The 14,138-nt window shown below is 46.8% G+C and overlaps 1 protein-coding gene and 1 long non-coding RNA gene across 13 annotated transcripts in view; one reads left to right on the plus strand and one right to left on the minus strand.

Annotated features, from left to right (window-relative positions):
- Gmeb1 (glucocorticoid modulatory element binding protein 1) overlaps positions 1-14,138 on the minus strand; it is a 43,896-nt gene that overhangs the window by 13,522 nt on the left and 16,236 nt on the right. For 7 of the 12 annotated variants that reach the window (XM_087550658.1, XM_087550662.1, XM_087550659.1 and 4 more), the window contains 3 exon segments: positions 12,206-12,330; positions 3,535-3,638; positions 654-811 (listed from right to left, as the gene is read on the minus strand). In XM_087550658.1, coding sequence (XP_087406784.1) covers positions 654-811; positions 3,535-3,638; positions 12,206-12,330 — 387 coding nt within the window. 12 annotated transcript variants of the gene reach the window in all.
- On the plus strand, positions 5,891-9,614 carry LOC148006078 (uncharacterized). The gene is made up of 3 exons (XR_015621175.1): positions 5,891-6,497; positions 7,994-8,103; positions 8,907-9,614. It is a non-coding gene; the product is annotated as an uncharacterized LOC148006078 (long non-coding RNA).

The following is a 14,138-nucleotide window of genomic DNA, read 5'->3' on the forward strand; positions in this document are numbered from 1 at the left end:
AGAAGGAGGCATGGGTGAGTCAAGCCTGTGACTGTAGAGGTTGAGAGATGAGAACACTATGTAGCCAACCTGGGCTACACAGAAAGTACCTGGACAGTCTTGGCTATGGAAACGTCGTCTCAAAACAAACAGGAGTGGGGCTGGAGAGATGGCTCAGCGGTTAAGAGCGCCCGACCGCTCTTCCAGAGGTCATGAGTTCAATTCCCAGCAAGCACATGGTGGCTCACAACCATCTGTAAAGAGATCTGATGCCCTCTTCTGGTGTATCTGAAGACAGCTACAGTGTACTTATATATAATAAATAAATAAATCTTTAAAAAAAAAAACAAAACAAAAAAAAAACAAAAAAAAAAAACCAAACAGGAGTTTGTTTCCAGTGTAAGACACCACCTAAGACTGCTGTAATACTTTACAACAGAGCACATCAATGCTCACAAGAACTGGAAACTGAGAAATACCAGGGGCACCTGGCATGTTTTTGAGGCATAAGCCTTAGGAGGCAGAAGGATGAGAATCACAGCAAGTTCAAGTCCAGCCTGGGCTACATGGTGGGTGAGACTGGGTCTTAAATGCCAAAGTCAAGCAACAAAGCCACAGAGAAGGGTGCCCCGTGATGTACAAGGTAAGGCTCCGGGTGGTGTCCTACCCCCTACCATCGGCCGAGGTGGGCGTCTGCACCACACTTGTCTGCTGTCCCGGCACTGGAGCCCTCGCGCTGCTGATCAGAAGGTCAAACTTGGTGCTCCTGCAGGTGTTGGAGCAAACTTTGTCATGCTGGTAAAAGTCGATCTGTCCAGAGTCCATCATCTTCCTGTACGGAGGGAAACAAGGGCAGGTCAGCCTGCATTCCCCTTTGAGAAGTAGGCCAGTGGAGCAGGTGGGGACAAGCCTGCTGAATCAGTGATGAAAATGAGAGAAGCAGAGAAGCCTAGCGACATCTGAGGTCATCAAACTCTGAAAATTCTAATTGGACTACAACTGTCCACTGGTCCCGCCCACATGCTACTGTGCGGTTTGCGGAGTGTCAGTGTTCTTCACCACACTGCAGTACACTATAGGAGTCAGGAGTGTCATTAACAGCAAACCTGACAGTCCCAGCACACGGGAGGCAGAGGCCCTGTGAGTTCAAGGCCAACCTGATCTACATAGCAAATTCCAGTCTATCCCAGGCTACAGAGTAAGACCCTGTCCCAGAAACAAAACAAAAAATAAAACAACTAGGAGATGAGAATTCTAGCATATATCAAAGCTCAACTAAAAAATGATGTTCAGAATGTGGAGTCTGAGAGATTCTGATAAATTACTATTCCTTAGTCCAGGCTGGCCTCAATTCACTATGGTGCCTAGGATGGTCTTGAACCCCCGATTCCTGTCTGCATCTCTTAGGAACTGGGGAAAAAAAAACACACACACACACACACACACACACAAAAGAAACAAAACAAAACAAAACAAAAGCCTAGTTTATTGCTACTTTTAGAGATATAACATTTCAGAAGGCAGAGGAAGAGAGAGGAGTAAAAGAGGGAAGGACAGGAAAAAGTAAGGGCTACATTCTAGCTGCTAGAAGCTATGGCACAGCGGTGGGGTCCTTGTCTTGCATGTATGAGACAGTCAGTTCAATATAATAGCAAAAAAATAATCCATTAAAAATTAAGGAAAAGGGGTTGGGGATTTAGCTCAGTGGTAGAGCGCTTGCCTAGCAAGTGCAAGGCCCTGGGTTCAGTCCCCAGCTCCAAAAAAAAGAAAAAAGAAAAAAGAAAAAAAAAAAAACCCTAAGGAAAATGTATAAAAGTAAGACGTCTCCTAGAAATAGTGTACAACATTGATGATATAAAGCCCCTTCTGGAAAATGTCCTTGGAATGAGACCCATGAGTCTATTACAGACCCTGAGAACAACCAGGAAGCAAGATAACTATGGTACACTCTACGTCATCAGGACACCTTTATTTATTTATTTATTTGGTTCTTTTTTTCGGAGCTGGGGACTGAACCCAGGGTCTTGCGCTTCCTAGGCAAGCGCTCTACCGCTGAGCTAAATCCCCAGCCCCAGGACACACTTTAATTATACTACATCTATACCATCCTGTCACCTGGATTCCACTAACAGAACTTTGGGCCTTCCGAGTCCTTTTAACATTTGTGGGAAGTGGCACATGTTTGCCTTCCTGCACATAAATAAGTCAAGAAGGACAGAACAGGGCTGGAGAGATGGCTCAGCGGTTAAGAGCACCCGACTGCTCTTCCAGAGGTCATGAGTTCAATTCCCAGCAACCACATGGTGGCTCACAACCATCTGTAAAGAGATCTGATGCCCTCTTCTGGTGTATCTGAAGACAGCTACAGTGTACTTATATATAATAAATAAATAAATCTTTAAAAAAAAAAAAAAAAAAAAAAGAAGGACAGAACAGAAAGGTAAGGAAAGCCATTCCTTTCAAACTACAGAACAGACCCAGGGCCTGGGCTCTGGTAAGGTTGAGTCTCCGCCACTGAGAAACTGTGCCCAATGGAACGAGTCCCTTGTCTGTATTTTATCTCTACACAGGGTCTCCTTCTATAGGCCAGACTGCTCTGGAACTTGTCATGTAGTCCTGCTTGATCTTAAGTTGAGAGCCTCCTGCCTCCGCCTCCCAAGTGCTGGCATTAAAGGTGCACTCATATCTAGCTGGACAGGACTAACTTTTGACTTTTTTTTAGAATTGTATGTGTGTGGGTGCATTGTTTGCATGTGTTTCTGTGCACTATGTGCACACTGCTTGCTGTGAAGGCTGAGAGGAGGTGCCGGATCCCTGGGAACTAGAGTCATAGATGGTTGTGAGCTGTCACTGGTGCTGAGACCTGAACCCAGATCCTCTAGCACAGCAGGCAGCACCCATGACAGCTGAGTCATCTTACGGCTCCACTCTTTGCACTTAATTTTTTTCTATCGGAAGGCGAATATACGAAAAATACTAACTAATGTATTCAGGAGGGAAAACCACAACACTAAACTTGTTGGAGCAAAAAAAGTGTGGGTGTGCCACTTTACACACTGACACTTGTTTTTGTTAGACAGTGATGGTCCCAGGATCTATTGGCCATGGCCTTTACTCAGCACCGAGACAGCCGCCTCTGCGTGAGGAGGACAGGGAGGATTATCAGCTACCTGGAGTTTCTCTGCCGAGAGAGAACCTCCTGATATCAGGAGCCTAAGCCAGGCATGCTGGCGTCAGCCTTGGCTACATGGCAAGTTCAGGGCTCACCTGAACTAGAAAGAATAAAACATCTGATGTGGACTCTGGTAGTTTGTTTGCTTTGATTGTTATTTAGTTGCTCTTCATACAAATTGATTGAACAGTTAGGACTTGCAGGGGTAACTCAGCGGTAGAGTGCTGACTTCTCAGGGACAAGGCCCTGGGTTCCCTCCCAAGTCACAAAGGAAAAAAAATGAAAGATAAGCTGATGAAAGTCAAACAGTGTAGACTGCCCAGGCTAACCCTACAGAGAGGATACAAGTGTCAGGTCAAAGAGAAGACTCTGCCAGCACTTACCTGAGCATGATGCCGCCTAGACGGATGGCCCTCTTCCAGTCCTTCAGAGTGGACTTGCCAGCCAGATGAACAAAGTGCTTGGGGCTGATCAACTGATCATTGAACTGGAAAATCCAAAGTGAACTAGTGTCAACACAGGGAGGATAGCAAGGGAAGAACGAAGTAATGCTCACAGACAATGCCACAAGCCGAATCAGTATGACTCAACCTCCTGACCCAGGTTACCAGACAGTCTCCTGCTCTCAGTCCCTGTTCTTTCCTAGGACAACGTCACAGAGGATGAGGCTGAAAACAAACACGCTAAGGGGCGCCATCTACACATCCATTCTCAGTCTGAAGCAGGGGGCGGGTCCAGAGGGTGGCTAAGTAAACTGAGGAGGTCTAAGTAGTAGAAAGATACACACAGGTCAGGGAGATAAGTCACCAGTAAAAGTGCTACATGCAAGAGTACAAACTGAGTTCCATCCCAGAAACCACATAAAAAACAGATGCAGGGAAGTGGATCTGTAGTTCCACACCCTTTTTACTTGTTTGTTCAGCTGTTTGAGAGAGTGGAAGCACTCTGTAGGCCTGGCTATCCAGGAACTCACTCTGTAGACCAGGCTGGGTCTACTCAGAGACCTTCCTGCCTCTGCCTCCTCTCTTGAGGGCTGAGTTTAAAGGCCTGCACCAACATCTGCTTAGTTTCGGCACTTTTATTATAAGACAGAACTCAGAGACACAAGAATCCCGTAGAAGCTAGAAGAGTAGTCAGCTTGGAATGCTCAGTAGAATACAGCAGAAGTCAGTCAGTCAGTCAGTCAGTCATACACACACACACACACACACACACACACACACACACACACACACACACACACACACACACACCCTGAACTCTGTACACACACTGGAAACTATTTTAAAGATTTATTTTTATCTTATGTGTATGGATGTCTTTCTTGCCCGCATATGTGTCTGTGCACCCCATGATGCAGTGCTCACAGAGCCCAGAAGGTGACAGGTCCTGTAGAAGAGTAGTCCTAACGCTTTGATTTAATCTGGAAGCTGTGAGTACTGACACTAAAGGTCCTTGTCGCCAACTGGTTCACCAATCAGTAAAGATGCCAGCAGCCAATGTTGGGCATTAAGAAAGAGGCAGGACGGGGTTGGGGATTTAGCTCAGTGGTAGAGCGCTTGCCTAGCAAGAGCAAGGCCCTGGGTTCGGTCCCCAGCTCCAGAAAAAAAAAAAAAAAAAAGAAAGAGGCGGGACTTCTAGGTTCCCGCAGGCTAAAAGAGAAGAGGAGGTGAATCAAGATACTTGGGAGAGTGAGAAAAAACAGGCCCAGAGCTACAGGAGAGAGCTTCCAAAATGTGGGGGTAAAGGGAAACCGGTCCACAGAAGGGCACCCCGAAAGCATCTTGGGCAACAAGATCAATGGCTTCACAGAAGGTAACTGGGCAACTGAGCTGAGGGCAGAGTTAGAGGTTGAGCCAGGAGTGAAGGTAAGGGCGCACCAGCTGCAGGAGACTTGGAAGAGCCCAGTCAATGAGCCAGTAAGGCAGGTTAAAAATGACCTAATATGTGTGTGTCCTTCATCTGTGGATTTGAGATAGCCCCTGGGAAGGTGCCCGCTTGTGGCTCGCAGGGAGCTCCAAAGTGGAGCAGTAAAAAACTATTCACAGGACTGGAGAGATGGCTCAGTGGTTAGGAGCACTGACTGCTCTTCCAGAGGTCCTGAGTTCAATTCCCAGCAACTACACGGTGGCTCACAACCATCTGTAAAGGGATCTGATGCCCTCTCCTGGTGTGTCTGAAGACAGGGACAGTGTACTCATAATAAATGAATGAATGAATGAATGAATGAATGAATGAATAAATAAATAAATAAATAAATAAAATAAAAAACAAAACCAAAAACCTATTTGCAATGTATGGCGCTGCAAGGTCCCCTGATACCGGAGTTATAGACTGGTTCTGAGCTGCCATGTTGGTGTTGGGAACTGAACCCAGGTCCCTGAAAGAGCAGCCAGTGCTCTTAACCACTGCATCGTTTCTCCAGCCCCCTACCTCATTATTTTTTAAGGATTCAAGATGTTAGAAAACATAAGTATAGTAAAAACCATAAAAACGCTGCATAGCTTCAGAACTCTGAAAGCTTTCTTTGCCCTAGGCTGGCACCACACAGGCCCAGTTGACAACAATATGCAGGAATCACTGTGGCCACCAACGGAGGCAAAACAAACAACTACTTACAGATGCTGTTGGTGTTGGTATTCTGTCTAAGCTCCACCCCCACAGTTGCCTGGCAACAGCTAGCTGTGCCTGACTACAAAGGGGGCTCCTTGCCCCCTCCTCATTCTCTTTGTCCTTCTCTTCTCTGCCCTCTTCCTCTCTGTCCCTATCCCTTTTCTCCCCATCCTCTCTTCCCCCCCACATGCCCATGGTCTGCCTCCTTTTCTCAAATTTTCTACTCTTCTCTCATTAAACCTCTCCACGAGGAACCATGTTGGCGTGGTGTGCTTTGTCTAGGCGCAAGACGAGATTTAAACCCTAACATTGGTGGCCCGTATGGGGAGATTTATCTCCCCATGCCTACATGGCCTGGCACCCTGCCTCCCCTGACTACAGGACGGAGGACAGGTCTTTCCCACTGAGTGCCTCTGCCACCCACCGATCGAGCGGAGCGGTGGGACCACGGTGGGGAGGTTTGGAGCCTCGTGGTCCTGTTGCAGCGCCCGCCAGCCCACAGCAGTGGCGGTCGCTCAACCTGGGCCGCGTGCTCGTACTAGCTGTGTCGAGGAGGACTGGAGGTGAGCGCCCGAATTCGATCGCAGTTGCTGCCTCCATCTACACAATCCGACCACCACCACCACCACCTGCTGGCTGCTGTTGGACTCAGGACTTCCACCACTCCAGCAGGCATCCTCATCGCCATGATGCCCTGCTTACAGCTGCCCGCCCAGGAGAGAAGCACTTGTTGGTGAGCAGTACCTACTCAACCTCTGTGCGCTTTCTTTACCTCAGAGCCTGACTTTCCATGATGTACACATGGTCTCAGAGGAGCGTTCTTGAGCTTGGAGCTACCTGTGCTGCCCCTGGAGATGGATCCTTTCACTGACCCTCGTTCTAGGACCTTTTCCCTTGGTTGAGATTTTTCCTCTCTCTTTTTGAGACAGTTTAATGCCAGTCCCGGCCTGGATAAACTGCTCTCTGGCTCAGGAGCACCGACTCTATATGTAGCCCCAGCACTGGTGGGGGCAATTAATAGTCCCTAGTCTCAACCGCAGGTCTGTCAGTATCATCGCCTGTCCCCATTTCCTGGGATGTTTTGGTCTAATTTACACTAGGCAGAAAACAATTATCTCTGTCTGACCCCATCCCCAGACCTCCCCTTCCTCCCTTCCTCATTGCTGCAACTCCTTGTTTGCGCCCCGTGAAACGCAGGTCTGGCCCCATCCCTTTCGTCCACCCACCGGGGACTCTGTCTGTGAGGCCTGCTTTCCCACGAATGTGCAACCCCTACACCTGGCACACTCTTCACACTCTTGTGGGGCTTCAGTGCTTAGCCTGCTGCTGCAGCCCCTGGTTCGAAGCAGCAGGAAAAGCGAGTCTGGCCCCACCCCTTGCATCCTGCCAGGTATTCTGCTTGCTACCCAAGTGCAAGCGAGCTTTCTCTTTCTTTCTGGGACTTTGCTCCTGCGCTCAGCCCACCATAGCCTCGAGAAAAACAGCTTTCACAATGTCTTTTCCGGCATGCTCACCCCACCACCTGCACACCAGCGCCTCAGTACGCACGCCTGCGCACACTTGCTCCCACCTCTCCCTTGCTCTGCAGATTTTTCATTCCTACCCTGTCTTGACATATGATCCTTATTAATAATTTACTTCCTGAGGAACACTGGCGAGTTTGGGAGCAGGCGAGAATACATGCAGACAAACATACCCAATTGGATCTGAGGACAGTCTTAAAACCAGTGAATTTTGAAAAATGACAAAAGGTCATCCAGGAAAACCAGGAAAACCCATCCCAATTTTTTGAACGCCTTACCAAGGTTTTATTGCAATACACTAATCTAGACCCTGAAAACCCAGAAGGTAAGCAACTTCTGATGACCTAGATCTTGTCCCAGAGCTACCTCCACATAAAAGACAAACTTAAGAAGTTAGAGTTTGATGTGGGCCCCCTAACTTCACAGGCAGAAGTTTTAGCACTGGCCTTTAAGTGCACCATGGAAGGGATGAGAAGGCTCGCAGACTAAAGTACCATATGCTAGCAAAGGCTGTCTGACCAGCCTCAACCACTGCCCAGAACTCCTAGCCTTTTGAGGCTAAGAGATTACCAGGCTCCTGCTACAAGTATGGTTAACAAGGTCATTGGATAAGGGCTTTCCCTAACTTCTGCAAGCCAAGGGGTTATGTTTTAGGTGCCATCAAGAGGGACTGGGGTGTCAATTGTGCTCATGTTGCATACGACAGAGGGACATCACATCCAGATAACCTTCCAGCTGATCTAGGCTTGGCTATGGACGACTGAAGGGGCCTGAGTTCCCTGGACCTGACCACTGCCATCACCAACAGAGCCCCAGGTAACTATCATGGTATGTGGGAAGCCCATCTCCTTCCTCTTGGACACTGGGGCCACTTATTCAGTTCTAACAGACTTTTGAGGACCCAATTCTCTCTCCTGTTCCCCATTGTCAGGGTAGGGGGTAATCTTACCTTCCTCACCAACCCCACCATTAAGCTACATTTTTAGGGGTGTACCTCTCACCCATTCCTTTTTGGTAGTGCCAACATTCCCTGCCCCTTATTGGGAAGGAATCTTCTAGCTAAGTTGGGAGCCTCTGGTTTGCTGCACCCATTTGCCCAAACTCAAGCTCGCCTGCAGCCCTTCTGCTCTCTCTAGCCAGCCAACCTACTAACACGGACATGCTGCTTCCGTTACCAGCTTCTCAGGTAGATCCCAGGTCTGGGAGGTCCAGAACCCCTCTGTTGCTAAACAATCTTTCCAAATATGATCTGGAAACTGCTTTCTCTGTCTTTCTGTCATGACAAACTGTTTTAAGACATCTAGGATACGTTCTATAGAATAAATTCTTTCTTCTGCTCCACAAAAAGCTTATCTTAAAGACTGTTTCACGTTGTTAACTCATGTTGCTATCTCTTTTGTAAACTTATAAGCTTCAGGAAACCTACTCGGATCTACCTCTCATGAGCCAAATAGACTCCACCCAGATAAGTACATCTGCCTAGAGTTCCCACTTACTACCTATTCCAGAGGGTGGGATTCCTCTGGGTTTCAAATGTACATCTAAGAAAAAACTTTCTTTTTTGCCAAATGCTCTTAATCTTACTCTCTACCTATAATAAACATATATGTGTGTTCTAGCATCTTGTCAAGTCCAGGTGCTTACTACACCCAGGGCAGCTCCAGAGAAGCCACCTCCAGATGTTCCAATCTCCTCTCACAGACACAGACGCTTCTATTGGACCTGTTCCTTCTGACCTATCCTCAGATGGTTCCACAGACCATGGACAACAAGGAAACAGCCAACTCTAAGACTGGACAAACATCCCATATCCATTTTTCTAGGTTCCCTAGAGACATGTTGCCCTGAAGCAAGCAGGAAGAAGTCAGAGATCACGATGACCCTATTCCTGCTCCACCATTGCCTCTAATTTTTCTTTTTCTTTTTTTTTTTTTTTTTTTTTGGTTCTTTTTTTCGGAGCTGGGGACTGAACCAGGGCCTTGCGCTTCCTAGGCAAGCGCTCTACCACTGAGCTAAATCCCCAACCCTAATTTTTCTTTTTTAATTGAATCAAAACAGGGGAATGTTGGTATTCTGTTTAAGCTCCACCCTCACAGCTATCTGGCAGCAGCCAGGTATGCTCCACCCCACAGTTGCCTGGCAACAGCTAGCTGTGCCTAACACACTATAAAAGGGGCTGCTTGCCCCCTCCTCATTCTCTTTGTTCTCTGCTCTTCCCTGTCCCTTCTCTCCCCATTGCCCCTCTCCTCCTGACATGCCCATGGCCGGCCTCCTTTCCTCTCTTCTTCTACTCTTCTTCTCTCATTAAACCTCTCCATGTGGAACCATATTGGCTTGGTGTGCTTTGTCCAGGTGCGGGCTGAGATTTAAACCCTAACACTTGGGAGTTTGTCCTTTTTTTTTTTTTTTTTTTAAAGTTTATTTTTTTCTTGAGATGGGGTCTCACTGTGCAGCTCTGGCTGGCCTGGAACTTAATATGCGAACCAGGCAGGCTTTAAATTCACAGCAATCTGCCTCCCCAAGTGAGGTGTAAACCACCATGCCTGTCTCTCATGAGATTTTTTTTCATTTGTTTGTTTGGTTTTTGGTTTGTTTATATTGGTTTCATTATATAGTCCAAGCTGGTCTATGACTCCCTGTGTGTAGACCAGGTTGGCCCTGAACTCACTGAGATCCACCTTCTTCTGCCTCTAAGTGGTGACGTTAAAGGTATGAGCCACCATAACCTTTTGGGTTTTTTGAGACAGGGTCTGTATTGAGAATTTTTGAGTTTTAGTTTCTCTAAAAATCACAGAAATATTATAAGAATTTGTTTTCATTTTACTCCCACGAGTGGGACACGGGGCTGCTTCAGAGTGTCCACAGCCACTGACTATGATTTCCTCCTGCTCTGGCAGAGCAGGATTCTGCCAGCTACAGAGAGCTTCTGTGATTGTATGTTTTGGAATTCTGGGGACTTCTCAGAGGGTCTTGATAGGTGGGTTGTTGTTGGTCTCTGTTAAGCACTCATGCACAAAGAATAAACGAGAAGAAAAAATTAGATATCTTTTTTTTTTTTTTTTTGGTTCTTTTTTTTCCGGAGCTGGGGACCGAACCCAGGGCCTTGCGCTTCCTAGGTAAGCGCTCTACCACTGAGCTAAATCCCCAGCCCCAAAATTAGATATCTTGATGGCGAAGATCAAACTTGCCCCAAGGACTCGATGCCCAATCAGCAGGAAGTTGTCTACTGATACACTGCCCTCTTTCAGGCCTGGTTAATTCAGGGACCTCTTTCCTTTCCTTGCTACCCTCTTTTAACTCTTCTCTAGTGTGAGGGGTGGAAAGGGTGATGAGGAAGGTTGAAGAAAGAAGATTCCACAAAGCAGAACTGCCTGATTAGAGGGCTCCACTCATTACCTCTTGCCCACAAACTGAAACCAATCCTCTGCCTCCATGATGGTCACAGTCACGACACATTTCACCTGCTCACTCTTATCCACGACGATTATGAATAAGGCTATTATGCTACATACCAGCTCAGGCACATTACATATGATTTCATTCACTTCATACAGCACAGTGTGTTCTATATAAATGTGTGCATATTTATGTGTATGTATATTGATAAGAAAGACTGCTATTTTAAATCATGAGATTCTGAATTTTTTTTTTTTCTTTTTTGGGAGACAGGATTTTTCTGTGCAGCCCCAGCTATTCTGGAACTCCCTTTGTAGACCGGACTGGCCTCAAACTCACAGAGATCTGCCTGCCTCTGTGCTGGGATTAACGTTGTTCACCACAATGCCTGGTGAAACTCTAAAATATTAATTATTACATACTTTGCTCAAAATCACATGGCTAGGCAGACATAGAGAAGAGTTCTGGCCATTCACTTATTGTTGAACCAGTACTTATCAAACACTATTATATATTAACTACCACACAGGGACAGCCCTGTCATGCACAAGGCATCATAGTATGTACTAGGTTTGCCTCCGTGAAAACAGACAATGTACTCTGCCTGGACCAGACTCACGCTCCAGTGGAACTGGAGCCAGGCCCATTTTACTTCAAAATCTTCATGTTTTCTACTGTGATAGCATTAAAACAAAAAAGCTGTGTGGACAGCAACACAGCTTAACAGATAAAGGTATTTGTTGCCTGGAGGAAGCAGAGGGGCCTGTGTCAGTGAAGGTCTCGGAGAGTGTGTTGTTGTTTCAAGACAGGGTTTCACTCTGTAGACCGTCTGGTTGCCTCTGCCTTCCAAGTGCTGCAGTTAAAGGTGTGTACCCCTGTGCCACAGTCATGCCAAGGGAGCCCAAAGCCTCAGACCATGTGGCAATTGGCAAAATCTTGATGGTCCAGTCCCAGTATGACTGAGTGCTTATGAATAATTGATCGGTGTGAGCAAAGAACAGCAATGGCAGCTTCCCCCTCCGAGATGTTTCCTAGCCTGAGATTGCCCATCCACAGAGACCTGCTCCCAAGACTAGCAAACCTCTCCCTCTGTGCTAAGTTTCCAGAGAGCCGCTAAGAGCACCCCACCTGACCTAGCTTTACGGTACAAGTGGCTGTCCTTTCTTCATTGTCTGGATGTCCATGGCCAGGGTTCTACCCAAGCCACCTAGGAGCGGCAGCCATGCTGCCAAGCCTGATGGGCGGAGTTCAATCCACATATGAATCCATGTGGTAAAAGACAGAACAGGGGGTGGCAAGTTTCTGCTGACTTTTGCATGGCTGCCATGCAAAATAACTAAATAAATGTTTAATAAAGACGAAAATAGCTGCAAAATAAAAACTGGTGACAGTTCTGTGGCAGAGCCCTTGCCTAGGATGTTCGAGACCCTGGGTCAGAGTCCTCCATTTCCCTGCAGAAGCTGATCTGGTGAGGGAGAGAGATAAGGCACTGAAGCCAAACCTCAGGACAGGAGACGATTACCTTGACGCACTTCACATTTATTCCAGGACACACGAACTTCTTCCAGAGGAGGACGGCTTTACTCTCCCCACAGGTTATAGGGTAAGCGATTTCCATGTCCTCGTTTGCTTCTATACTGCTTGCATCTGGAACGGGAAAGAATCTGACATGACTGAATGACTCTTTCCTAACACAAGTCCTAATACAGGTTTTTTGGTTCCTTGCGGACCGTGGATTCTTTTTTTCCTTCTTCTTCTCTGGAGAAGGTCTCATGTAGCTCAGGTTGGCCTTGCACTGAGTATACAGCAATGATGAGCTCAGATCACTGATCCTGCACTCTACCAACTGAGTACATCCTCAGCACCAACAGGCACTCTTTTTTTTTTCCGGAGCTGGGGACTGAACCCAGGGCCTTACGCTTGCTAGGCAAGCGCTCTACCACTGAGCTAAATCCCCAACTCCCCCTTTTTTTAAAAATTTTTATTTTATTTTATGTGCATGAGTGTTTTGTCTACATGCAAGTCTGTACACCGCTTGTTTGCAAGATGCCTGCAGAGACCAGAAGAAAGCATTGGATCCCCTGGTACTGGAGTTACGATGGTTGTGAGCTCCCATGAGTGCTGGGAATCTAAGCCAGATCCTCACAGCTTACTTAAGATTATTAACTACAGGGCTGGAGAGATGGCTCAGTGGTTAAGAGCACCGACTGCTCTTCCAGAGTTCAAATCCCAGCAACAACATGGTGGCTCACAACTGTCTGTAATGGGATCTGATGCCCTCTTCTCATGTGTCTGAAGACAGCTACAAGGTACTTATATATAATAAATATATAAATCTTTAAAAAAAAAAAGATTATTAAGTACAGGGGCTGGAGAGATGGCTCAGTGGTTAAAAGCACTGACTGCTCTTCCAGAGGTCCTGAGTTCAATTCCCAGCAACCACATGGTGGCTCACAACCATCTGTGGTGGGATCTGATGCCCCCTTCTGGTGTGTCTGAAGACAGCTACAGTGTACTCATATACACAAAACAAATAAACCTTGTAAAAAAAAAAAAAAGATTAACTACTTAACCTCACCAGCCCCAGGAATACTTGTGAAGTTTGACATAACAGCTACGCCTTATTGGGGGTAAGCACGGTGTCGCGCCTGTAGAGATCAGAAAACAGCTCACCCCTCGAGGCTCCGTTCTCCTCCTCCACCTTCATGCAGGTTCTGGTGAGTGAACCCACTGCACTTTCGCCTGCTTGCACCACAAGTACTTTTTATCTGCTGTGCCATCTTCCAGCCCCTCAGATTCTCTTGTTTGTACGTTGTTGAGGATCAACCCCAGGGCTTTGTGCACGCTAGTTAAGTGTTGGACCTCTGACCGGTATGGCCAACCCTACACGAACCTTTACTTGTTTTATTTATTTATTTTTTTTTCCGGAGCTGGGAACCGAACCCAGGCCCTTGCGCTTCCTAGGTAAGCGCTCTACCACTGAGCTAAATCCCCAGCCCCAACTTGTTTTAATATTATGATTCTTTTGTTTGTTTTCTGAGACAATGTTTTGTCTACCTCAAGCTGCTGTGAACTTTCATGTAGCAAAGGGTGCCCTTGAACTCCTATCTTGCTGCCACTGTTTCCAAAATGCCCAGAATTCTTAGTTCTTCCTATAATCTTTTGAGATGGGAACACTTCCTACATTTTACATATAAATACATGAGCTTCAGAAAGAGGAGTTCCCCAGGAACACACGGAAATGCAAGAAAGTCAGATTCGGGGTTGGGGATTTAGCTCAGTGGTAGAGCGCTTGCCTAGCAAGTGCAAGGCCCTGGGTTCGGTTCCCAGCTCCGGAAAAAGAAAAAAGAAAAAAAAAAGAAAGTCAGATTCACTTAGTTTCTGAGTTTCCTTCCAGTGACAAATTTCCGGTTAATATATCTCTTCGGTCTTCACCAACAGCCTAACCTATTGAA

The sequence above is a fragment of the Rattus norvegicus genome, chromosome 5, assembly GCF_021556685.1.
Source record: "Rattus norvegicus strain SHRSP/BbbUtx chromosome 5, alternate assembly SHRSP_T2T, whole genome shotgun sequence".
NCBI lineage: Eukaryota > Metazoa > Chordata > Mammalia > Rodentia > Muridae > Rattus > Rattus norvegicus.